General features: G+C 55.0%; 1 protein-coding gene across 1 annotated transcript; it reads left to right on the plus strand.

Annotated features, from left to right (window-relative positions):
- The first annotated feature begins 350 nt into the window (after positions 1-350).
- LOC124021607 (transmembrane protein 243-like) lies at positions 351-22,326 on the plus strand. The gene is made up of 5 exons (XM_046336749.1): positions 351-507; positions 3,855-4,055; positions 9,181-9,231; positions 14,984-15,049; positions 21,890-22,326. Exons 2-5 carry the CDS (start codon positions 3,963-3,965, stop codon positions 22,016-22,018), a joined length of 339 nt encoding a protein of 112 aa, XP_046192705.1. The 5' UTR covers positions 351-507; positions 3,855-3,962; the 3' UTR covers positions 22,019-22,326.
- Positions 22,327-25,353: the final 3,027 nt, after the last annotated feature.

Consider the following 25,353-nt stretch of genomic DNA (forward strand, 5'->3'; position numbering starts at 1 on the left):
ATTTAAGTATATTTTAGCAATGAAATCTACTTTTGATACTTAAGTATATTTAAAACCAAATACTTTTAGACTTTTACTCAAGTAGTATTTTACTGGGTGACTTTTACTTAAGGTATTAAAGGTATCTATACTTTTACTCAAGTATGACAAATTGGGTACTTTTTCCACCACTGGGATTTCCACAAACATTTCTGCCGAATGGTGTCCCTAAAAAAGGTTTGCATTAATCTACACTCATCAAATCAATTAAAACAGACCCATTAATGCATGTGAAATAGGTTAGTACACTGTATTGAATCATGTCAACTCTTGCCAAAATGTGTACCGCCATAATAAGATATTTTCCCTTTAAGAGTACTGTCACGTTCCCTTTAAGCTGCCCGGCTGTAATTTCTGGTTGAGCCGATCAGAATCATTTTGCTCCTGGAAGTTTTGGAGACACTGGATAAGTGACAAGTAGTTGACACATATTCATCTGAAACACAACCTCTTGTTATGCTCTGACACGTAAGTACATTGAAACAAAGTAGACGTTTGGTTCAACCTTTGAAATGGGTGTTTTGAGCAGCTGATCCTAGTAGTGTTATTGTTAGCGGACATGCTATCAGTAACAAACTGCCGTTAGATAACCAGCAGGCTTACTAGCTAGCCGGCTAATATTAAACACGTAGATATGTTTTGGGAGCTTTGATGAGTGTTTAAAATGAATGTTAAGATTTGCGAGGTCAGCGCCCAACACAGCTAAACTAGCTAGCAAGCCTAACGATTACCAGCTGTTAGCCGACTATTTACAAGTGATTTAGCTAGCCCGGTTGGTTTTGTCCTAGCCGGTTGGTTTCCGTATGTCCCAGCCCGGTTGGTTTCCCGTATGTCCCAGCCCGGTTGGTTTCCCGTATGTCCCAGCCCGGTTGGTTTCCCGTATGTCCCAGCCCGGTTGGTTTCCCGTATGTCCCAGCCCGGTTGGTTTCCCGTTTATGTCCTAGCCCGGTTGGTTTCCCGTATGTCCCAGCCCGGTTGGTTTCCCGTATGTCCTAGCCCGGTTGGTTTCCCGTATGTCCCAGCCCGGTTGGTTTCCCGTATGTCCTAGCCCGGTTGGTTTCCCGTATGTCCCAGCCCGGTTGGTTCCCAGCCCCCGTATGTCCCAGCCCGGTTGGTTTCCGTATGTCCTAGCCGGTTTGTTTCCCGTATGTCCTAGCCCGGTTGGTTTCCCGGTTGGTATGTCCCAGCCCGGTTGGTTTCCCGTATGTCCCAGCCCGGTTGGTTTCCGTATGTCCCGGTTGGTTTCCCGTATGTCCCAGCCCGGTTGGTTTCCCGTATGTCCCAGCCCGGTTGGTTTCCCGTATGTCCCAGCCCGGTTGGTTTCGTATGTCCGTATGTCCCAGCCCGGTTGGTTTCCGTATGTCCTAGCCCGGTTGGTTTCCTAGCCCGTATGTCCTAGCCCGGTTGGTTTCCCGTATGTCCTAGCCCGGTTGGTTTCCCGTATGTCCTAGCCCGGTTGGTTTCCCGTATGTCCTAGCCCGGTTGGTTTCCCGTATGTCCTAGCCGGTTGGTTTCCCGTATGTCCTAGTCCGGTTGGTTTCCCGTATGTCCTAGTCCGGTTGGTTTCCCGTATGTCCTAGTCCGGTTGGTTTCCCGTATGTTCTAGTCCGGTTGGTTTCCAGTATGTCCTAGTCCGGTTGGTTTCCCGTATGTCCTAGTTAGTTGGTTTCCCGTATGTCCTAGTCCGGTTGGTTTCCAGTATGTCCTAGTCCGGTTGGTTTCCCGTATGTCCTAGCCCGGCGGTGCAGTTCCAGCGGGAGATGACAAGTGCCTGGATTTGGTTTCCCGTATGTCCTAGCCCGGTTGGTTTCCCGTATGTCCTAGCCCGGTTGGTTTCCCGTATGTCCTAGCCCGGTTGGTTTCCCGTATGTCCTAGCCCGGTTGGTTTCCCGTATGTTCTAGCCGGTTGGTTTCCCGTATGTCCTAGCCCGGCAGGTAGCCAGGCAGGTTGGGGAGGCAGGTAGCCCGGCAGGTTGGGGCGGCAGGTAGCCCGGCAGGTTGGGGTTGGGCAGGTAGCCCGGCAGGTAGCCAGGCAGGTTGGGGCGGCAGGTAGCCCGGCAGGTAGCCAGGCAGGTTGGGGCGGCAGGTAGCCCGGCAGGTTGGGGCGGCAGGTAGCCCGGCAGGTTGGGGCGGCAGGTTGGGGAGGCAGGTAGCCAGGCAGGTTGGGGTGGCAGGTAGCCCGGCAGGTAGCCAGGCAGGTTGGGGCAGCAGGGAGCCAGGCAGGTTGTGGCGGCAGGTAGCCAGGCAGGTTGGGGCGGCAGGTAGCCCGGCAGGTAGCCAGGCAGGTTGGGGCGGCAGGTAGCCCGGCAGGTAGCCCGGCAGGTAGCCCGGCAGGTTGGGGCGGCAGGTAGCCCGGCAGGTTGGGGCGGCAGGTAGCCCGGCAGGTTGGGGCGGCAGGTATCTGTCATTCTGCCCCTGAACAAGGCAGTTAACCCACTGTTCCCCGGTAGGCCGTCAAATAAAATATTTAACTGACTTGCCTAGTTAAATAAAGGTAAACAAATATATATATATATAATATATATATATATATATATATATATATATATATATATATATATATATATATATATATAAAAATGTTTGTAACTAGCAAGGCCATTTAGACTCCGGTTGGGGGATTGCTGTTGTTTTCAGTGTAGCTGTTCACATGATCCCATGCAGCAGCTCTTAGGGTTATGATGTGTTATGTAGCCCAGGCTGGGATGGAGCTGGAGGCTAGAGAGTAGCAGCTAGTTCCCATGTCATAATGGACCTCTTGTTTCTTGTGGGTTTGGAGCACAAAGCTGCCTCAGGAATTCTGCCTTTTCACCCAGAATGTTGTTGCAACAGGAAACAGTCTCTGCTCTCTGGCCTAGAATGGTCTTCTGCACCGTGCAGTAACATACTGCTGGGCTGTAGGGCTGGGATAGGAAAGAGCTGGGCTTAGGCTAGAGCTGGACTAGGGTAGGGCTAGAGCTAGGGTAGAGCTGGGCTAGGGCTTAGGGTAGAGCTGGCCTAGAATGGTCTTCTGCACCGTGCAGTAACATACTGCTGGGCTGGGACAGGGCTAGAGCTAGGGAAGGGCTAGGGCTTAGGCTAGAGCTGGGCTAGGGCTGGGATAGAGCTAGGGTAGGGCTGGGATAGGGAAGAGCTGGGCTAGGGCTTAGGCTAGAGCTAGGGTAGGGCTGGGATAGGGCTAGAGCTGGGCTAGGGCTTAGGGTAGAGCTGGCCTAGAATGGTCTTCTGCACCGTGCAGTAACATACTGCTGGACTAGAGCTGGGCTAGGGTAATGCTGCGATAGGGCTAGAGCTAGGGAAGAGCTGGGTTTATGCTAGAGCTGGGCTAGGGTAGGGCTGGGATTAGGCTAGAGCTAGGGAAGAGCTGGGCTAGGGCTTAGGGTAGAGCTGGCCTAGAATGGTCTTCTGCACCGTGCAGTAACATACTGCTGGGCTAGGGGTAGAGCTGGGGTAGGGCTGGGCTAGAGCTAGGGCTGGGCTAGAGCTAGGGTAGAGCTAGGGTAGGGCTGGGCTAGAGCTAGGGTAGGGCTGGGCTAGAGCTAGGGTAGAGCTGGACTGGAGCTAGGGTAGGGCTGGGCTAGAGCTAGGGTAGAGCTGGGCTGGAGCTGGGATAGAGAAGAAACATGATAACATCTAGGGGGGGATTTGGGATTGGGCTGGGGTCAGAGATGAGAGGGGATCAAGGAGAGAGAGGTGGTAAAGGAATAGGGGGATCAGAAAGGGAAGTATGAGAAGAGGGGGATATTTTAGCCAGTCCCTTTATGGGGTGAGGGACAGGCTATTAACTTCCCTCTCCTATTCCTTCCACCCTTCAGGTCAGGCATCTGGTTGGCTGGCCCTGCTTCCTGTCCGGTAAGGCCTGCCCCTGTGGAGCCACTAGCATGCAGTTCCTCTGTGTGTCCATGGGGTGGAGCTGCTGAGCCATGGATGACTTCACTACCAATGATTTCACCACCAGAACATATGGCACCAGCGGCCTTGACAACAGACTGCTGTTTGGAGAAACCTCTGCTCGGGTGTGTGTGTGTGTGTGTGTGTGTGTGTGTGTGTGTGTGTGTGTGTGTGTGTGTGTGTGTGTGTGTGTGTGTGGCTGTTGCGGTGACCATATTACCGCCACACCCACAGTCTTGAGTCTCCTCTTCTGCACTCTGGACATGCGTTGGTAGTACCTAACTCACTAACAACCATCAGGTCCTATTGGCTCCATGTCCCTCTAACCATCAGGTCCTAATGGCTCCATGTCCCTATAACCATCAGGTCCTATAACCATCAGGTCCTAATGGCTCCATGTCCCTCTAACCATCAGGTCCTATTGGCTCCATGTCCCTCTAACCATCAGGTCCTATTGGCTCCATGTCCCTCTAACCATCAGGTCCTAATGGCTCCATGTCCCTCTAACCATCAGGTCCTATTGGCTCCATGTCCCTATAACCATCAGGTCCTATAACCATCAGGTCCTAATGGCTCCATGTCCCTCTAACCATCAGGTCCTATTGGCTCCATGTCCCTATAACCATCAGGTCCTAATGGCTCCATGTCCCTCTAACCATCAGGTCATATTGGCTCCATGTCCCTATAACCATCAGGTCCTAATGGCTCCATGTCCCTCTAACCATCAGGTCCTAATGGCTCCATGTCCCTCTAACCATCAGGTCCTAATGGCTCCATGTCCCTCTAACCATCAGGTCCTAATGGCTCCATGTCCCTATAACCATCAGGTCCTATAACCATCAGGTCCTAATGGCTCCATGTCCCTCTAACCATCAGGTCCTATTGGCTCCATGTCCCTCTAACCATCAGGTCCTAATGGCTCCATGTCCCCCTAACCATCGGGTCCTAATGGCTCCATGTCCCTCTAACCATCGGGTCCTAATGGCTCCATGTTCAACAGCAGGTTGAACCAGTGTATAACATGGTCGTTGTGGATGCTGTTCCAAAGCCCAACACAATGAAATGGACAGTGCTTTCTAAGGTGATGATTAATTCAGAACACCCATAGACCATCTGACAGCTCATTCATAGGCCTGTATATGAGCCCCCACCCCCCCAAAAAAATAAAATCATGATTGTGCTGTTATACAATACATATTGCACATGATTTTAAACTGATTTATGATGTCTTTGGTACATAACTGGTCGAGCCTCTACTGCAACATGTCTATCCTTGAGTCTGGGAGAGAACGGTCCCACAGTTGACAGTGCATGTCAGAGCAAAACCCAAGCCATGAGGTTGAAGGAATTGTCCGTAGAAGGAGAGGATTGTGGTCGAGACACAGATCTGGGGAAGGGTACCCAAACATTTCTGCAGCACTGAAGGCTCCAAGAACACAGTGGCCTCCATCATTCTTAAATGGAAGAAGTTTGGAACCACAACGACTCTTCCTAGAGCTGGCCGCCTGGCCAAACTGAGCAATCGGGGGAGAAGGTCCTTGGTCAGGGAGGTGACCAAGAACCCGATGGTTACTCTGGCTAAGCTCCAGAGTTCCTCTGTGGAGATGGGAGAACCTTCCAGAAGGACAACCATCTCTGCAGCACTCCACCAATCAGGCCTTTATGGTAGGTTGGTCAGACGGAAGCCACTCCTCAGTAAAAGGCACATGACAGCCCGCTTGGAGTTGGCAAAAGGCACCTAAAGACTCAGACCATGAGATACAAGATTCTCTGGTTTGATGAAACCAAGATTGAACTCTTTGGCCTGAATGCCAAGCATCACGTCTGGAGGAAACCTGTCACCATACCTACTGCGAAGCATGGTGGTGGCAGCATCATGCTGTGGGGACGTCAGGCTTGAGGGAAAGATGAATGGAGGAAAGTACCTTGAGGAAAACCTGCTCAGGACCTCAGACTGGGGCGAAGGTGCAACTTCTGGACAAGTCTCAATGTCCATGAGTGGCGCAGCCAGAGCCTGGACTTGAACATCTCTGGAGAGACCAGAAAATAGCTGAGCAGCGATGCTCCCCATCCAACCTGACAGAGCTTGAGAGGATCTGCAGAGAAGAATGGGAGAAACTCCCTAAATATAGGTGTGCCAAGCTTGTAGCGTCAAGACCCAAGAAGACTCGAGGCTGTAATTGCTGCCAAAGGTGCTTCAACAAAGTACTGAGTAAAGGGTCTGAATACTAATGTCAATGTTATATTTCCAATTATGTTATTGTAGCAAATGTATATCTAAACGTGTTTTATGCTTTGTCGTCATAGGGTGTTGTGTGTGGATTGAGGGGAAAAAACTATTGAATCAATTGTAGAATAAGGCTGTAACCTAACAATGTGGAAAAAGTTGAGGGGTCTGAATACTTTCCAAATGCACCGTATTAGTAAAGACCAGATGAAATTGCGAATAGTCAGATGGGTGACAATATGATCAGTTGATGAGAGAACCGCATGTGTAGCCTTAGGCAAAAAACAGAGGGCAAGCATTCTCTGCAATGTTCTCAAATTATCAACAGCCTAGTCACATCAAGCAGCCCATATGTGTTGTTTTTCTAGGTCATTCTAACGTTTGTATCATTCAAAACTACAGTTGCCAAATAACTCTGAACCTAGGGTATAGGACCTGTTCCAAATAACTGAACCTAGGGTCAAATCAGAGGACCTGTTGTCTGGACCTCTGGCAGTCTCTATGGGGGTGCCACAGGGTTCAATTCTCGGGCCGACTCTTTTATCTGTATACATTAATGATGTCGCTCTTGCTGCTGGTGATTATCTGATCCACCTCTACGCAGATGACACCATTTTGTGTCGCTCTTGCTGCTAGTGACACCATTTTGTGTCGCTCTTGCTGCTAGTGACACCATTTTGTGTCGCTCTTGCTGCTAGTGACACCATTTTGTGTCCTTCTGGCTCTTCTTTGGACACCGTAACTAACCTCCAGACGAGCTTCAATGCCAGACAACTCTCCTTCCGTGGCCTCCAACTGCTCTTAAATGCCAGTAAAACTAAATGCAATGTCTACAACCGATCGCTGCCCGCACCTGCCCGCCCGTCCAGCAACACTACTCTGACGGTTCTGACTTAGAATATGTGGACAACTATAAATACCTAGGTGTCTGGTAAGACTGTAAACTCTCCTTCCAGACTCACATTAAGCATCTCCAATACAAAATTAAATCTAGAATCGGCCTCCTATTTCGCAATAAAGCATCCTTCATTCATGCTGCCATCCTTCAATGCTGCCAAACACCCTCGTAAAACTGACCATCCTACCGATTTTTGACTTCGGCGATAAAATAGCTCTACATCCAATTTGCTGAGTAGTGTATCACAGTGCCATCTGTTTTGTCACCAAAGCCCAATATACTACCCACCACTGCGACCTGAGTGCTCTCGTTGGCTGGCCCTCGCTTCATATTCCTCGCCAAACCCACTGGCTGCAGGTAATCTATAAGTCTCTGCTAGGTAAAGCCCCGCCTTATCTCAGCTCACTGGTCACCATAGCAGCACCCACCCGTAGCACACGCTCCAGCAGGTATATTTCACTGGTAACCCCCAAAGCCTATTCCAACTTTGGCCGCCTTTCCTTCCAGTTCTCTGCTGCCAATGACTGGAACGAATTGCAAAAAAAAATCACTGAAGCTGGAGACCCATATCTCCCTCACTAGCTTTAAGCATCGGCTGTCAGAGCAGCTCACAGATCACTGCACCTGTACACAGCCCATCTGTAAATAGCCCATCCAACTACCTCATCCCCATACTGTATTAATGATTTTTTTTACTCCTTTGCACCCCAGTATCTCTACTTGCACATTCATGTTCTATACATCCATCACTCCAGTGTTTAATTGCTGTATTGTAATTACTTCGCCACTAACGGCCTTACCTCCCTAATCTTACCTCATTTGCAAACACTGTATATAGATTGTTTTCCTATTGTGTTATGGACTGTACGTTAATTCCATGTGTAACTGTGTTTGTGTCGCACTGCTTTGCTTGATCTTGGCCAGGTCGCAGTTGTAAATGAGTTACTTGTTCTCAACTGGCCTACCTGGTTAAATAAAAGGTAGAAAAAAAATAGGGCATAGGATGTTTCAAATAACTCCACCTGGGGCATAGGATCTGTTTCAAATAACTCAATCTAGGGCATGGGATCTGTTTCAAATAACTCAATCTAGGGCATGGGATCTGTTTCAAATAACTCAATCTAGGGCATGGGATCTGTTTCAAATAACTCAATCTAGGGCATGGGATCTGTTTCAAATAACTCAATCTAGGGCATGGGATCTGTTTCAAATAACTCAATCTAGGGCATGGGATCTGTTTCAAATAACTCAATCTAGGGCATGGGATCTGTTTCAAATAACTCAATCTAGGGCATGGGATCTGTTTCAAATAACTCAATCTAGGGCATGGGATCTGTTTCAAATAACTCAATCTAGGGCATGGGATCTGTTTCAAATAACTCAATCTAGGGCATGGGATCTGTTTCAAATAACTCAATCTAGGGCATGGGATCTGTTTCAAATAACTCAATCTAGGGCATGGGATCTGTTTCAAATAACTCAATCTAGGGCATGGGATCTGTTTCAAATAACTCAATCTAGGGCATGGGATCTGTTTCAAATAACTCAATCTAGGGCATGGGATCTGTTTCAAATAACTCAATCTAGGGCATGGGATCTGTTTCAAGTGAACACTTTTACACTCAACATAGCCACGTTATATGTGGCTCTGCTCCGGAATGGGAAAAATATCCTTTCCTATGTTATTCAACTAAATTATATTCTTCCTATTATAAAATCACATGTAAAACAATGACGGTGGACTTATAAGCATATCTTGTCAGCTCAATGAACAAGCCTACAGCCTATGACTGAGCATAGCCGGATAACATATAGTAGACCAACTCATATTCTGTCCTTCTGAAATACATTTTCTTCATGTTTCGTTTAACCTGTCTAAAATCAATAATGGATTTATTGTGACGGTGTTTATTTAAAATATATTTTAGACTTTTCAAAATGTAGATGTTCCAATCAGCGGCTTGTATGTGTGGAGGCCTGGAGATGCTAAACATGTTTATGTTAATTAAATGGTTAATTACCGTGAGAACAGCAGTCTTTTTCATGACTAAGTGGCTGACAAAATGTCATGACTGCCACAGTGTGTTATTGGCTTGTCTCATGTAATGTCCTCTTTCCCTTGTAGGACAGAGCCATCAACCTGGTGGTCGGAGGACTGACAACCCTGCTCGTTGTAGTAAGTACCCCTGTACTGTCTCCACATGTTGTTACCGCCTGCATTTAAAATGGATTACATTCAAAGTTTTGTCACTGACCTACACACAATACCCCATAATGCTATTGTGTTTTTAGACATTTTTTACACATTTTAATAAAAAATGAGAAGCTGGAATGTTTTGTTTTCAACCACTTTGTTATGGCCTAAATACGTTCAGGAGTAAAAATGTGCTTAACAAGTCACACAAGTTGGCCATGACCGGGAGGTCCATGGGGCGATGCACAATTGGCCCAGCATTGGCCGGGAGGGATATCCATGTCTCATCGCGCACTAGCGACTCCTGTGGCGGGCCGGGTGCAGTGCACCCTGACCAGGTCGTCAGGTGTATGGTGTTTCCTCCGACACATTGGTGTTGCAGGCTTCCGGGTTGGATTTGCATTGTGTCAAGAAGCAGTGCGGCTTGGTTGGGTTGTGTTTCGGAGGACGCATGGCTCTTGACCTTCGCCTCTCCCGAGTCCGTACGGGAGTTGCAGCGATGAGACAAGACTGTAACTACCAATTAGATATCAGGAAATTGGGAAGAAAAAAGGCTTAAAAAATAAAAAGGGATTTGTTCTTAACTTGCCTCGTAAAAAAAAAAAAAGGAATTGGGAGAGGAAATGGTAGACTGATGATATACTGGGAAAGATGGGTTGATCTGTGGCCTTCAGAAGGGTGATCTGTGGCCTGGAGGGTGATCTGTGGCCTGGAGGGTGATCTGTGGCCTTCTGGAGGGTGATCTGTGGCCTGGAGGGTGATCTGTGGCCTTCTGGAGGGGGATCTGTGGCCTTCTGGAGGGGGATCTGTGGCCTTCTGGAGGGGGATCTGTGGCCTTCTGGAGGGGGATCTGTGGCCTTCTGGAGGGTGATCTGTGGCCTTCTGGAGGGGGATCTGTGGCCTTCTGGAGGGGGATCTGTGGCCTTCTGGAGGGGGATCTGTGGCCTTCTGGAGGGGGATCTGTGGCCTTCTGAAGGGGGATCTGTGGCCTTCTGGAGGGGGATCTGTGGCCTTCTGGAGGGTGGAGTGAATATATACTTGAAATATTTCAGGTCCTCCAATGAGGGGTGAGGATGTGATTGTTTCAGGCTCTCCACAGTGTGTGCTGGTCCTGGTAGTTCCATACTGTGAGAGGTGTGTCTCTGCTGGTCCTGGTAGTTCCATACGGTGAGAGGTGTGTCTCTGCTGGTCCTGGTAGTTCCATACTGTGAGAGGTGTGTCTCTGCTGGTCCTGGTAGTTCCATACTGTGAGAGGTGTGTCTCTGCTGGTCCTGGTAGTTCCATACTGTGAGAGGTGTGTCTCTGCTGGTCCTGTTAGTTCCATACTGTGAGAGGTGTGTCTCTGCTGGTCCTGGTAGTTCCATACATTTTACATTTTAACATTTAAGTCATTTAGCAGACGCTCTTATCCAGAGCGACTTACAAATTGGTGCATTCACCTTATGACATCCAGTGGGACAGTCACTTAACAATAGTGCATCTAAAACTTAGGGGGGTGGGGTGAGAGGGATTACTTAACCTATCCTAGGTATTCCTTAAAGAGGTGGGGTTTCAGGTGTCTCCGGAAGGTGGTGATTGACTCCGCTGTCCTGGCGTCGTGAGGGAGTTTGTTCCACCATTGGGGGCCAGGGAGTGAACAGTTTTGACTGGGCTGAGCGGGAGCTGTACTTCCTCAGTGGTAGGGAGGCGAGCAGGCCAGAGGTGGATGAACGCAGTGCCCTTGTTTGGGTGTAGGGCCTGATCAGAGCCTGGAGGTACTGAGGTGCCGTTCCCCTCACAGCTCCGTAGGCAAGCACCATGGTCTTGTTGCGGATGCGAGCTTCAACTGGAAGCCAGTGGAGAGAACGGAGGAGCGGGGTGACGTGAGAGAACTTGGGAAGGTTGAACACCAGACGGGCTGCGGCGTTCTGGATGAGTTGAAGGGGTTTAATGGCACAGGCAGGGAGCCCAGCCAACAGCGAGTTGCAGTAATCCAGACGGGAGATGACAAGTGCCTGGATTAGGACCTGCGCCGCTTCCTGTGTGAGGCAGGGTCGTACTCTGCGGATGTTGTAGAGCATGAACCTACAGGAACGGGCCACCGCCTTGATGTTAGTTGAGAACGACAGGGTGTTGTCCAGGATCACGCCAAGGTTCTTGGCGCTCTGGGAGGAGGACACAATGGAGTTGTCAACCGTGATGGATAGATCATGGAACGGGCAGTCCTTCCCGGAAGGAAGAGCAGCTCCGTCTTGCCGAGGTTCAGCTTGAGGTGGTGATCCGTCATCCACACTGATATGTCTGCCAGACATGCAGAGATGGCCACCTGGTCATCAGAAGGGGGAAAGGAGAAGATTAATTGTGTGTCATCTGCATAGCAATGATAAGAGAGACCATGTGAGGTTATGACAGAGCCAAGTGACTTGGTGTATAGCGAGAATAGGAGAGGGCCAAGAACAGAGCCCTGGGGGACACCAGTGGTGAGAGCGCGTGGTGAGGAGACAGATTCTCGCCACGCCACCTGGTAGGAGCGACCTGTCAGGTAGGGCAATCCAAGCGTGGGCCGCGCCGGAGATGCCCAACTCTGAGAGGGTGGAGAGGAGGATCTGATGGTTCACAGTATCGAAGGCAGCCGATAGATCTAGAAGGATGAGAGCAGAGGAGAGAGAGTTAGCTTTAGCAGTGCGGAGCGCCTCCGTGATACAGAGGAGAGCAGTCTCAGTTGAATGACTAGTCTTGAAACCTGACTGATTTGGATCAAGAAGGTCATTCAGAGAGAGATAGCGGGAGAGCTGGCCAAGGACGGCACGTTCAAGAGTTTTGGAGAGAAAAGAAAGAAGGGATACTGGTCTGTAATTGTTGACATCGGAGGGATCGAGTGTAGGTTTTTTCAGAAGGGGTGCAACTCGCTCTCTTGAAGACGGGGGGACGTAGCCAACGGTCAGGGATGAGTTGATGAGCGAGGTGAGGTGGGGGAAGGTCTCCGGAAATGGTCTGGAGAAGAGCGGAGGGGATAGGGTCAAGCGGGCAGGTTGTTGGGCGGCCGGCCGTCACAAGACGCGAGATTTCATCTGGAGAGAGAGGGGAGAAAGAGGTCAGAGCACAGGGTAGGGCAGTGTGAGCAGAACCAGCGGTGTCGTTTGACTTAGCAAACGAGGATCGGATGGGTTGTCGACCTTCTTTTCAAAATGGTTGACGAAGTCATCTGCAGAGAGGGAGGAGGGGGGAGGGGGCGGAGGATTCAGGAGGGAGGAGAAGGTGGCAAAGAGCTTCCTAGGGTTAGAGGCAGATGCTTGGAATTTAGCGTGGTAGAAAGTGGCTTTAGCAGCAGAGACAGAGGAGGAAAATGTAGAGAGGAGGGAGTGAAAGGATGCCAGGTCCGCAGGGAGGGGTTTTTCCTCCATTTCCGCTCGGCTGCCCGGAGCCCTGTTCTGTGAGCTCGCAATGAGTCATGAGCCACGGAGCGGGAGGGAGGACCGAGCCGGCCTGGAGGATAGGGGACATAGAGAGTCAAGGGATGCAGAGAGGGAGGAGAGGAGGGTTGAGGAGGCAGAATCAGGAGATAGGTGGGAGAAGGTTTGAGCGGAGGGAAGAGATGATAGGATGGAAGAGGAGAGAGTAGCGGGGGGAGAGAGGGAAGGTTGGGACGGCGCGATACCATCCGAGTAGGGGCAGTGTGGGAGGTGTTGGATGAGAGCGAGAGGGAAAAGGATACAAGGCAGTGGTCGGAGACTTGGAGGGGAGTTGCAATGAGGTTAGTGGAAGAACAGCATCTAGTAAAGATGAGGTCGAGCGTATTGCCTGCCTTGGAGTAGGGGGGGAAGGTGAGAGGGTGAGGTCAAAAGAGGAGAGGAGTGGAAAGAAGGAGGCAGAGAGGAAAGAGTCAAAGGTAGACGTGGGGAGGTTAAAGTCGCCCAGAACTGTGAGAGGTGAGCCGTCCTCAGGAAAGGAGCTTATCAAGGCATCAAGCTCATTGATGAACTCTCCGAGGGAACCTGGAGTGGCGATAAATGATAAGGATGTTAAGCTTGAAAGGGCTAGTAACTGTGACAGCATGGAATTCAAAGGAGGCGATAGACAGATGGGTAAGGGGAGAAAGAGAGAATGACCACTTGGGAGAGATGAGGATCCCGGTGCCACCACCCCGCTGACCAGACGCTCTCGGGTGTGCGAGAACACGTGGGCGGACGAAGAGGACAGTAGGAGGCAGTGTTGTCTGTGGTGATCCATGTTTCCGTCAGTGCCAAGAAGTCGAGGGACTGGAGGGAGGCATAGGCTGAGATGAACTCTGCCTTGTTGACCGCAGATTGGCAGTTCCAGAGGCTACCGGAGACCTGGAACCCACGTGGGTCGTGGCGCTGGGACCACCAGAGTAGGGTGGGTTGGGCCACGCGGTGAGGAGCGTTTGTATGGTCTGTGCAGAGAGGAGAGAACAGGGATAAACAGACACATAGTTGACAGGCTACAGAAGAGGCTACGCTAATGCAAAGGAGATTGAATGACAAGTGGACTACACGTCTCGAATGTTCAGAAAGGCTACGTAGCAAGAATCTTATTGACTAAAATGATTAAAATGATACAGTACTGCTGAAGTAGGCCAGCTGGCAGTGGGTGCGTTGTTGACACTACACTAATCAAGTCGTTCCGTTGAGTGTAATAGTTTCTGCAGTGTTGCTATTCGGGGGCTAGCAGGCTAGCTAGCAGTGTTGTTTACGTTACGTTGCGTTAAAAGAACGACAATAGATGGCTAGCGAACCTAGAAGATCGCTCTAGACTACACAATTATCTTTGATACAAAGACGGCTATGTAGCTAGCTAAGTAGCTAGCTACGATCAAACAAATCAAACCGTTGTACTGTAATGAAATGAAGTGAAAATGTGATACTACCTGTGAGTGCGACCGGGTAGTTGAGTTCTATACAGAAGACGTTGGCTAGCGTTGGCTAGCTGTTGGCTAGCTAGCAGAGTCACCTACGTTAAGGACGACAAATAGCTGGCTAGCTAACCTCGGTAAATTAAGATAATCACTCTAATCAAGACTACACGCTCTAAACCTAAACAACACAATTATCTTGGATACGATGATACGAAGACAGCAAAGACAGCTATGTAGCTAGCTAACACTAAACTAATCAAGTCGTTCAGTTGAGTGTGATAGTTTCTCCAGTGCAGCTAATCAGTGGACGTTAGCTAGCTGGCTAGTAAAGACTACGTTAGGAGGGGGACGATAATTACGCAATTATCTTTGATACAAAGACGGCTATGTAGCTAGCTGAGAAGAATTTGCTAAGATAAGACAAATCAAACCGTTGTGATATAATGAAATATAATGAAAAAGTTATACTACCCGTTGGAGCGACGTGCAGATGCGACCACTCGCTCCAACCGGAACCTCTCAAAAAAATACTGTGAGAGGTGTGTCTCTGCTGGTCCTGGTAGTTCCATACTGTGAGAGGTGTGTCTCTGCTGGTCCTGGTAGTTCCATACTGTGAGAGGTGTGTCTCTGCTGGTCCTGGTAGTTCCATACTGTGAGAGGTGTGTCTCTGCTGGTCCTGGTAGTTCCATACTGTGAGAGGTGTGTCTCTGCTGGTCCTGGTAGTTCCATACTGTGAGAGGTGTGTCTCTGCTGGTCCCGGTAGTTCCATACTGTGAGAGGTGTGTCTCTGCTGGTCCCTGTAGTTCCACCCACTGATTTGAGGGGCCTTTTGTCTTGTTGTTTCAATTCGATCAGTTAGGTGGTGATTGTGTTCCCTAGGTAACAGTGATCAGTTCATTCCTGGGGGTTGCCTCCCCTGGCCACTCAACGTCTTCTTGGCTTTCTGTATCCTGCTGACCTGCGGCTCGGCCATGGTGCTGGTGAGTACACACTGCTTTCTTTGGGTCTGAAGAGGATAAATATCTCCCTCCTGTAGATCTTCTGGTACCGGCAGGGGGACGTGGGTTACGGTTAGGTACCGGCAGGGGGACGTGGGTTGGGTACCGGCAGGGTGACGTGAGTTAGGTACCGGCAGGGGGAGGTGGGGTTGGGTACCGGCAGGGGGACTTGGGGTGGGGTACTGGCAGGGGAATGTGGGGTGGGGAACCGGCAGGGGGACGTGGTGTGGGGTACCGGCAGGGGGACGTGGTGTGGGGTACCGGCAGGGGGGATTTGGGGTTAGGTACCGGCAGGGGACTTAGGGTGGGGTTGGGTACCGGCAGGGGGACGTGGGGGTACCGGCAGGTGGACTTGGGTTGGGTACCGGCAGGGGGACTTGGGTTGGGTACCGGCAGGGGCACTTGGGGTGGGGTAGCGGCAGGTGGACTTGGGGTGTGGTTAGGTACCGGCAGGGGGGTATCAGCAGGGGCACTTGGGGTTTGGAACTGGCAGGTGGACTTGGGGTTTGGAACTGGCAGGTGGACTTGGGGTTTGGAACCGGCAGGTGGACTTGGGGTTGGGAACCGGCAGGAGGGGGTGGGGTTGGGAACCGGCAGGAGGGGGTGGGGTTGGGAACCGGCAGGGGGGGTGGGGTTGGGAACCGGCAGGGGGGGTGGGGTTGGGAACCGGCAGGAGGGGTGGGGTTGGGTACCGGCAGGAGGGGGGTGGGTTTGGGTACCGGCAGGGGGACTTGGGGTTGGCTACCGGCAGGAGGGGACTTGGGGTGGGATTGGCTACCAGCAGGAGGGGACTTTGGGTTGGGTACCGGCAGGGGGACTTTGTGTTGGGTACCGGCAGGGGGACTTTGTGTTGGGTACCGGCAGGGGGGACTTGGGGTGGGTACCGGCAGGGGGACTTGGGGTTGGGTACCGGCAGGGGGACTTGGGGTTGGGTACCGGCAGGAGGGGGACTTGGGGTGGGGTTGGCTACCGGCAGGAGGGGGACTTTGGGTTGGGTACCGGCAGGGGGACTTTGGGTTGGGTACCGGCAGGGGGACTTTGTGTTGGGTACCGGCAGGGGGACTTTGTGTTGGGTACCGGCAGGGGGACTTGGGGTTGGGTACCGGCAGGGGGACTTGGGGTTGGGTACCGGCAGGGGGACTTGGGGTTGGGTACCGGCAGGGGGACTTGGGGTGGGGTACCGGCAGGGGGACTTGGGGTTGGGTACCGGCAGGGGGACTTGGGGTTGGGTACCGGCAGGGGACTTGGGGTGGGGTAGCGGCAGGGGAACGTGGGTTGGGGTTGGGTACCGGCAGGGGGACTTGGGGTTGGGTACCGGCAGGGGTACTTGGGGTTGGGTACCGGCAGGGGGACTTGGGGTTGGGTACCGGCAGGGGGACTTGGGGTTGGGTACCGGCAGGGGGGACTTGGGGTTGGGTACCGGCAGGGGACTTGGGGTTGGGTACCGGCAGGGGGACTTGGGGTTGGGTACCGGCAGGGGACTTGGGGTTGGGTACCGGCAGGGGGACTTGGGGTTGGGTACCGGCAGGGGGACTTGGGGTTGGGTACCGGCAGGGGACTTGGGGTTGGGTACCGGCAGGGGGACTTGGGGTTGGGTACCGGCAGGGGGACTTGGGGTTGGGTACCGGCAGGGGGACTTGGGGTTGGGTACCGGCAGGGGACTTGGTGGGGTTGGGTACCGGCAGGGGGTATCGGCAGGGGCAGTTGGGGTTTGGAACCGGCAGGTGGACTTGGGGTGGGGTACCGGCAGGAGGGGTGGGGTTGGGTACCGGCAGGGGAATTTGGGGTTAGGTACCGGCAGGGGGACTTAGGGTGGGGTTGGGTACCGGCAGGGGGACGGGGGTACCGGCAGGTGGACTTGGGGTGTGGTTGGGTACCGGCAGGGGGTACCAGCAGGGGCACTTGGGGTTTGGAACCGGCAGGTGGACTTGGGGTGGGGTACCGGCAGGTGGACGTGGGGTTGGGAACCGGCAGGAGGGGGACGTGGGGTTGGGAACCGGCAGGAGGGGGACGTGGGGTTGGGAACCGGCAGGAGGGGGACGTGGGGTTGGGAACCGGCAGGAGGGGGACGTGGGGTTGGGAACCGGCAGGAGGGGGACGTGGGGTTGGGAACCGGCAGGAGGGGGACGTGGGGTTGGGAACCGGCAGGAGGGGGACGTGGGGTTGGGAACCGGCAGGAGGGGGACGTGGGGTTGGGAACCGGCAGGAGGGGGACGTGGGGTTGGGAACCGGCAGGAGGGGGACGTGGGGTTGGGAACCGGCAGGAGGGGGACGTGGGGTTGGCTACCGGCAGGAGGGGACGTGGGGTTGGCTACCGGCAGGAGGGGGGGACGTGGGGTTGGCTACCGGCAGGAGGGGGACGTGGGGTTGGCTACCGGCAGGAGGGGGACGTGGGGTTGGGTACCGGCAGGGGACTTGGGGTTGGGTACCGGCAGGGGATTTGGGGTGGGATTGGGTACCGGCAGGGGAACGTGGGGAACCGGCAGGTGGACTTGGGTTGGGGTTGGGTACCGGCAGGAGGGGGTGGGGTTGGGTACCGGCAGGGGGTACCAGCAGGGGCACTTGGGGTGGGGTACCGGCAGGGGGACGTGGGGTGGGCTACCGGCAGGAAGGAGACTTGGGGTTGGCTACCGGCAGGAGGGAGACTTGGGGTTGGCTACCGGCAGGAGGGAGACTTGGAGTTGGGTTGGCTACCGGCAGGAGGGGACTTGGGGTTGGGTACCGGCAGGGGGACTTGGGGTTGGGTACCGGCAGGGGGACTTGGGGTTGGGTACCGGCAGGGGGACTTGGGGTTGGGTACCGGCAGGGGATTTGGGGTGGGATTGGGTACCGGCAGGGGAACGTGGGGAACCGGCAGGTGGACTTGGGGTGGGGTTGGGTACCGGCAGGAGGGGGTGGGGTTGGGTACCGGCAGGGGGTACCAGCAGGGGCACTTGGGGTGGGGTACCGGCAGGGGGACGTGGGGTACCAGCAGGGGGACTTGGGGTTGGCTACCGGCAGGAGGGAGACTTGGGGTTGGCTACCGGCAGGAGGGAGACTTGGGGTTGGCTACCGGCAGGAGGGAGACTTGGAGTTGGGTTGGCTACCGGCAGGAGGGGGACTTGGAGTTGGGTTGGCTACCGGCAGGAGGGGGACTTGGAGTTGGGTTGGCTACCGGCAGGAGGGGGACTTGGAGTGGGGTTGGCTACCGGCAGGAGGGGACTTGGGGTTGGCTACCGGCAGGAGGGGGTGGGGTTGGCTACCGGCAGGAGGGGGTGGGGTTGGCTACCGGCAGGAGGGGGTGGGGGTTGGGTACCGGCAGGAGGGGTGGGGTTGGCTACCGGCAGGAGGGGTGGGGTGGGTTTGGGTACCAGCAGGGGGACTTGGGGTTGGGTACCAGCAGGGGGACTTGGGGTTGGCTACCGGCAGGAGGGAGACTTGGGGTTGGCTACCGGCAGGAGGGAGACTTGGGGTTGGCTACCGGCAGGAGGGAGACTTGGGGTTGGCTACCGGCAGGAGGGGGACTTGGGGTTGGCTACCGGCAGGAGGGAGACTTGGGGTTGGCTACCGGCAGGAGGGAGACTTGGGGTTGGCTACCGGCAGGAGGGAGACTTGGGGTTGGCTACCGGCAGGAGGGAGACTTGGGGTTGGCTACCGGCAGGAGGGAGACTTGGGGTTGGCTACCGGCAGGAGGGAGACTTGGGGTTGGCTACCGGCAGGAGGGAGACTTTGGGTTGGCTACCGGCAGGAGGGAGACTTTGGGTTGGCTACCGGCAGGAGGGAGACTTGGGGTTGGCTACCGGCAGGAGGGAGACTTGGGGTTGGCTACCGGCAGGAGGGAGACTTGGGGTTGGCTACCGGCAGGAGGGAGACTTGGAGTGGGGTTGGCTACCGGCAGGAGGGAGACTTGGAGTGGGGTTGGCTACCGGCAGGAGGGAGACTTGGAGTGGGGTTGGCTACCGGCAGGAGGGAGACTTGGAGTGGGGTTGGCTACCGGCAGGAGGGAGTGGGGTTGGCTACCGGCAGGAGGGAGTGGGGTTGGCTACCGGCAGGAGGGGTGGGGTTGGGTACCGGCAGGAGGGGTGGGGTTGGCTACCGGCAGGAGGGGGTGGGGTTGGCTACCGGCAGGAGGGGGTGGGGTTGGCTACCGGCAGGAGGGGGTGGGGTTGGCTACCGGCAGGAGGGGGGGGTGGGGTTGGCTACCGGCAGGAGGGGGTGGGGTGGGGTTGGGTACCGGCAGGAGGGGGTGGGGTGGGGTTGGGTACCGGCAGGGGGACTTGGGGTTGGCTACCGGCAGGAGGGAGACTTGGGGTTGGCTACCGGCAGGAGGGAGACTTGGAGTTGGGTTGGCTACCGGCAGGAGGGGGACTTGGAGTGGGGTTGGGTACCGGCAGGAGGGGGTGGGGTTGGGTACCGGCAGGAGGGGGTGGGGTTGGGTACCGGCAGGGGAACGTGGGGGGAACCGGCAGGTGGACTTGGGTTGGGTACCGGCAGGAGGGGGTGGGGTTGGGTACCGGCAGGGGGACTTGGGGTCGGGTACCGGCAGGGGGACTTGGGGTCGGGTACCGGCAGGGGGACTTGGGGTTGGGTACCGGCAGGGGGATTTGGGGTGGGATTTGGTACCGGCAGGGGAACGTGGGGAACCGGCAGGTGGACTTGGGGTTGGGTACCGGCAGGTGGACTTGGGGTGGGGTTGGGTACCGGCAGGAGGGTACCAGCAGGGGCACTTGGGGTGGGGTACCGGCAGGGGGACTTGGGGTACCAGCAGGGGGACTTGGGGTTGGCTACCGGCAGGAGGGGGTGGGGTTGGCTACCGGCAGGAGGGGGTGGGTACCAGCAGGGGACTTGGCGTTGGCTACCGGCAGGAGGGAGACTTGGGGTTGGCTACCGGCAGGAGGGAGACTTGGGGTTGGCTACCGGCAGGAGGGAGACTTGGGGTTGGCTACCGGCAGGAGGGAGACTTGGGGTTGGCTACCGGCAGGGGGAGACTTGGGGTTGGCTACCGGCAGGAGGGAGACTTGGGGTTGGCTACCGGCAGGAGGGAGACTTGGGGTTGGCTACCGGCAGGGGGGACTTGGGGTTGGCTACCGGCAGGAGGGGGACTTGGGGTTGGCTACCGGCAGGAGGGGGACTTGGGGTTGGCTACCGGCAGGAGGGGGACTTGGGGTTGGCTACCGGCAGGAGGGGGACTTGGGGTTGGCTACCGGCAGGAGGGGACTTGGGGTTGGCTACCGGCAGGAGGGGGACTTGGGGTTGGCTACCGGCAGGAGGGGGACTTGGGGTTGGCTACCGGCAGGAGGGGGACTTGGGGTTGGCTACCGGCAGGAGGGGGACTTGGGGTCGGCTACCGGCAGGAGGGGGACTTGGGGTCGGGTACCGGCAGGGGGACTTGGGGTCGGGTACCGGCAGGGGACTTGGGGTCGGGTACCGGCAGGGGGATTTGGGGGGGATTTGGTACCGGCAGGGGAACGTGGGGGAACCGGCAGGTGGACTTGGGGTGGGGTTGGGTACCGGCAGGTGGACTTGGGGTGGGGTTGGGTACCGGCAGGAGGGTACCAGCAGGGGACTTGGGGTGGGGTACCGGCAGGGGGACGTGGGGTACCAGCAGGGGGACTTGGGGTCGGGTACCGGCAGGGGGACTTGGGGTCGGGTACCGGCAGGGGGATTTGGGGTGGGATTTGGTACCGGCAGGGGAACGTGGGGAACCGGCAGGTGGACTTGGGTTGGGTACCGGCAGGTGGACTTGGGGTGGGGTTGGGTACCGGCAGGAGGGTACCAGCAGGGGCACTTGGGGTGGGGTACCGGCAGGGGGACGTGGGGTACCAGCAGGGGGACTTGGGGTTGGCTACCGGCAGGAGGGGGTGGGGTTGGCTACCGGCAGGAGGGGGTGGGTACCAGCAGGGGTACTTGGCGTTGGCTACCGGCAGGAGGGAGACTTGGGGTTGGCTACCGGCAGGAGGGAGACTTGGGGTTGGCTACCGGCAGGAGGGAGACTTGGGGTTGGCTACCGGCAGGAGGGAGACTTGGGGTTGGCTACCGGCAGGAGGGAGACTTGGGGTTGGCTACCGGCAGGAGGGAGACTTGGGGTTGGCTACCGGCAGGAGGGAGACTTGGGGTTGGCTACCGGCAGGAGGGGGACTTGGGGTTGGCTACCGGCAGGAGGGGGACTTGGGGTTGGCTACCGGCAGGAGGGGACTTGGGGTTGGCTACCGGCAGGAGGGGGACTTGGGGTTGGCTACCGGCAGGAGGGGGACTTGGGGTTGGCTACCGGCAGGAGGGGGACTTGGGGTTGGCTACCGGCAGGAGGGGGACTTGGGGTTGGCTACCGGCAGGAGGGGGACTTGGGGTTGGGTACCGGCAGGAGGGGGACTTGGGGTTGGGTACCGGCACGGGGACTTGGGGTTGGGTACCGGCAGGGGACTTGGGGTTGGGTACCGGCAGGAGGGGGTGGGGTTGGCTACCGGCAGGAGGGGGTGGGGTTGGCTACCGGCAGGAGGGGGTGGGGTTGGCTACCGGCAGGAGGGGGTGGGGTTGGCTACCGGCAGGAGGGGGTGGGGTTGGGTACCGGCAGGAGGGGGTGGGGTTGGGTACCGGCAGGAGGGGTGGGGTTGGGTACCGGCAGGAGGGGGTGGGGTTGGCTACCGGCAGGGGGACTTGGGGTTGGCTACCGGCAGGGGACTTGGGGTTGGCTACCGGCAGGGGGACTTGGGGTTGGGTACCGGCAGGGGGACTTGGGGTTGGGTACCGGCAGGGGGACTTGGGTTGGGTACCGGCAGGGTTGAGGCTGACTGTCGTCTTCCTCCTGTAGATTGTCTGGTACCGGCAGGGGGACTTGGATCCGAAGTTCAGGAAGTTAATCTACTACATGCTGGCCTCCATCATGCTGCTGTGTCTCTGTGCTAACCTGTACTACCACGACGTGGGCAGAGGGACGTGAGACTGGACATGCCTTACTCACCCTTACTGCCACACACCGTCCCTGACTGGACTAGTGGAACCAGTTCTACCAGGAAGATGATGGACCTGCCCAGAACCAGTTCCAGTGGGGGGGGGGCCACATTCCACAGAGGCACAAGGACAGACAGTTTCCAGACAAGTGACTGTCCACCAATCATAGTCAAGTGACTGTTACTATTCCACAGATCATCTGACCACTCAGCTCTGCACAGCTTCACTTTAGGATTATTCAGACCATTTGTTGCATTTTTTTATTTCGTATTTTATGCAATAAATAATCATATCCTGTCTGGCCTGTGAGTTGTTGTCCTGCACCTCTGTCATAAGCTTTGTTGATAGCTGGCATCTCCTGTGTCTTCTTCTTGGCCACATTCTGATTGTCCCACATTTTCAGAAAAGTGTCTCCACATGGTATTAAAATGTCTCTTATGTCTACGCATTGTGACCAGATTTCCCTTCTCAAGTTATTTGACAGATGATTTATTTTTACTTTGGCTGTGTTTAGTCAGCCTAATTCTGTTTTACCCAGGTATTGGCAAAAGAGCTGCTCTGATTGGTTAAAAGATGAGACTTGTGCTGCCTGTGCACCTGACTACCTCCGGAGGAGGTCAGTAGCCCTCCCAGTGATGTGTCATGCCTCTGGTAGCCCTCCCAGTGATGCCTCTGGTAGCCCTCCCAGTGATGCCTCTGGTAGCCCTCCCAGTGATGCCTCTGGTAGCCCTCCCAGTGATGCCTCTGGTAGCCCTCCCAGTGATGTGTCATGCCTCTGGTAGCCCTCCCAGTGATGCCTCTGGTAGCCCTCCCAGTGATGCCTCTGGTAGCCCTCCCAGTGATGCCTCTGGTAGCCCTCCCAGTGATGCCTCTGGTAGCCCTCCCAGTGATGCCTCTGGTAGCCCTCCCAGTGATGCCTCTGGTAGCCCTCCCAGTGATGCCTCTGGTAGCCCTCCCAGTGATGCCTCTGGTAGCCCTCCCAGTGATGCCTCTGGTAGCCCTCCCAGTGATGCCTCTGCCCTCCCAGTGATGCCTCTGGTAGCCCTCCCAGTGATGCCTCTGGTAGCCCTCCCAGTGATGCCTCTGGTAGCCCTCCCAGTGATGCCTCTGGTAGCCCTCCCAGTGATGCCTCTGGTAGCCCTCCCAGTGATGCCTCTGGTAGCCCTCCCAGTGATGCCTCTGGTAGCCCTCCCAGTGATGCCTCTGGTAGCCCTCCCAGTGATGTGTGATGCCTCTGGTAGCCCTCCCAGTGATGTGTCATGCCTCTGGTAGCCCTCCCAGTGATGTGTCAGGCCTCTGGTAGCCCTCCCAGTGATGTGTCAGGCCTCTGGTAGCCCTCCCAGTGATGTGTCATGACTCTGGTAGCCCTCCCAGTGATGTGTCATGACTCTGGTAGCCCTCCCAGTGATGTGTCATGACTCTGGTAGCCCTCCCAGTGATGTGTCATGCCTCTGGTAGCCCTCCCAGTGATGTGTCATGCCTCTGGTAGCCCTCCCAGTGATGTGTCATGCCTCTGGTAGCCCTCCCAGTGATGTGTCATGCCTCTGGTAGCCCTCCCAGTGATGTGTCAGGCCTCTGGTAGCCCTCCCAGTGATGTGTCATGACTCTGGTAGCCCTCCCAGTGATGTGTCATGACTCTGGTAGCCCTCCCAGTGATGTCAGGCCTCTGGTAGCCCTCCCAGTGATGTCTCAGGCCTCTGGTAGCCCTCCCAGTGATGTCTCATGACTCTGGTAGCCCTCCCAGTGATGTGTCATGACTCTGGTAGCCCTCCCAGTGATGCCTCAGGTAGCCCTCCCAGTGATGTCAGGCCTCTGGTAGCCCTCCCAGTGATGTCAGGCCTCTGGTAGCCCTCCCAGTGATGTCTCATGACTCAGGTAGCCTTCCCAGTGATTTGTCATGCCTCAGGTAGCCCTCCCAGTGATGTCAGGCCTCTGGTAGCCCGTGAAAACCTGCATGGATCAAATGCAATAATTTGCCATATTCTAATAATACTCATGTGCCAAGCTATCGCTACGGTCTTGTGAAACTTCCTTACATGTCACTTGCAACAATTTCAAAGATTTACAGTTATATGAACTCTAAGAAAGTCAGTCAATGGAAATACATTCATCAGGACCTAATCTATGGATTTCACATGACTGGGAATACAGATATGCATGTTGGTCAGAGAACCAGTCAGTATCTGGCGTGGGTCAGAGAACCAGTCAGTATCTGGCGTGGGTCAGAACACCAGTCAGTATCTGGGGTGGATCAGAACACCAGTCAGTATCTGGGGTGGATCAGAACACCAGTCAGTATCTGGGGTGGATCAGAACACCAGTCAGTATCTGGGGTGGATCAGAACACCAGTCAGTATCTGGTGTGGATCAGAACACCAGTCAGTATCTGGTGTGGGTCAGAAAACCAGGCAGTATCTGGTTCCACCATTTGCCTCAAGCAGCGCGACACATCTCCTTCACATAGAGTTGATCAGGCTGTTGATTGTGGAATGTGGTCCTACTCTTCAATGGCTGTGTGAAGTTCCTGGATATTGGGCAAGAACTGGAACACGCAGTCGTACACGTCGATCCACAGCATCCAAACATACTCAATGGGTGACGTGTCTGGTGAGAATGGAAGAACTGGGACATTTTCAGCTTCCAGTAATTGTGTCCAGATCCTTGCAGCATGGGACCGTGCATTATCATACTGAGACATGAGGTGATGACGGGGGATGAATGGCACGACAATGGGCCTCAGGATCTCCCCATGGTATCTCTGTTCATTCAAATTGCCATCAATAAAATGCAATGGTGTTCGTTGTCCGTAGCTTATGCCTGCCCATACCATAACCCCGCTGCCACCACGGGGCACTCTGTTCACAACGTTGACATCAGCAAACCACATGACACCTGCGGTTCTGAGGCGGATTGGATGTACTGCCAAATTCTCTACAATGACTTATGGTAAAGAAATGAACATCACATTTTCTGGCAACAGCTTTGGTGGTCATTTTTGTAGTCAACATGCCAATTGTACACTCCCTCAACTTGAGACCTCTGTGGCATTGAGTTGTGACAACTGCACACTTTAGAGTTGCCTTTTATTGTCCCCAGCACAAGGTAGGGTAGGGCCTGAATGTTGCAGGCCTGCGTATGGTAGGGCCTGAATGTTGCAGGCCTGGGTAGGGTAGGGCCTGAATGTTGCAGGCCTGGGTAGGGTAGGGCCTGAATGTTGCAGGTCCTTAATGTTGCAGGCCTGGGTAGGGTAGGGCCTGAATGTTGCAGGCCTGCGTAGGGTAGGGCCTGAATGTTGCAGGCCTGAGTAGGAATACCCTTCGCAAT

Source organism: Oncorhynchus gorbuscha, unplaced genomic scaffold (assembly GCF_021184085.1).
Source record: "Oncorhynchus gorbuscha isolate QuinsamMale2020 ecotype Even-year unplaced genomic scaffold, OgorEven_v1.0 Un_scaffold_1138, whole genome shotgun sequence".
In the NCBI taxonomy this organism is placed as follows: Eukaryota; Metazoa; Chordata; class Actinopteri; order Salmoniformes; family Salmonidae; genus Oncorhynchus; species Oncorhynchus gorbuscha.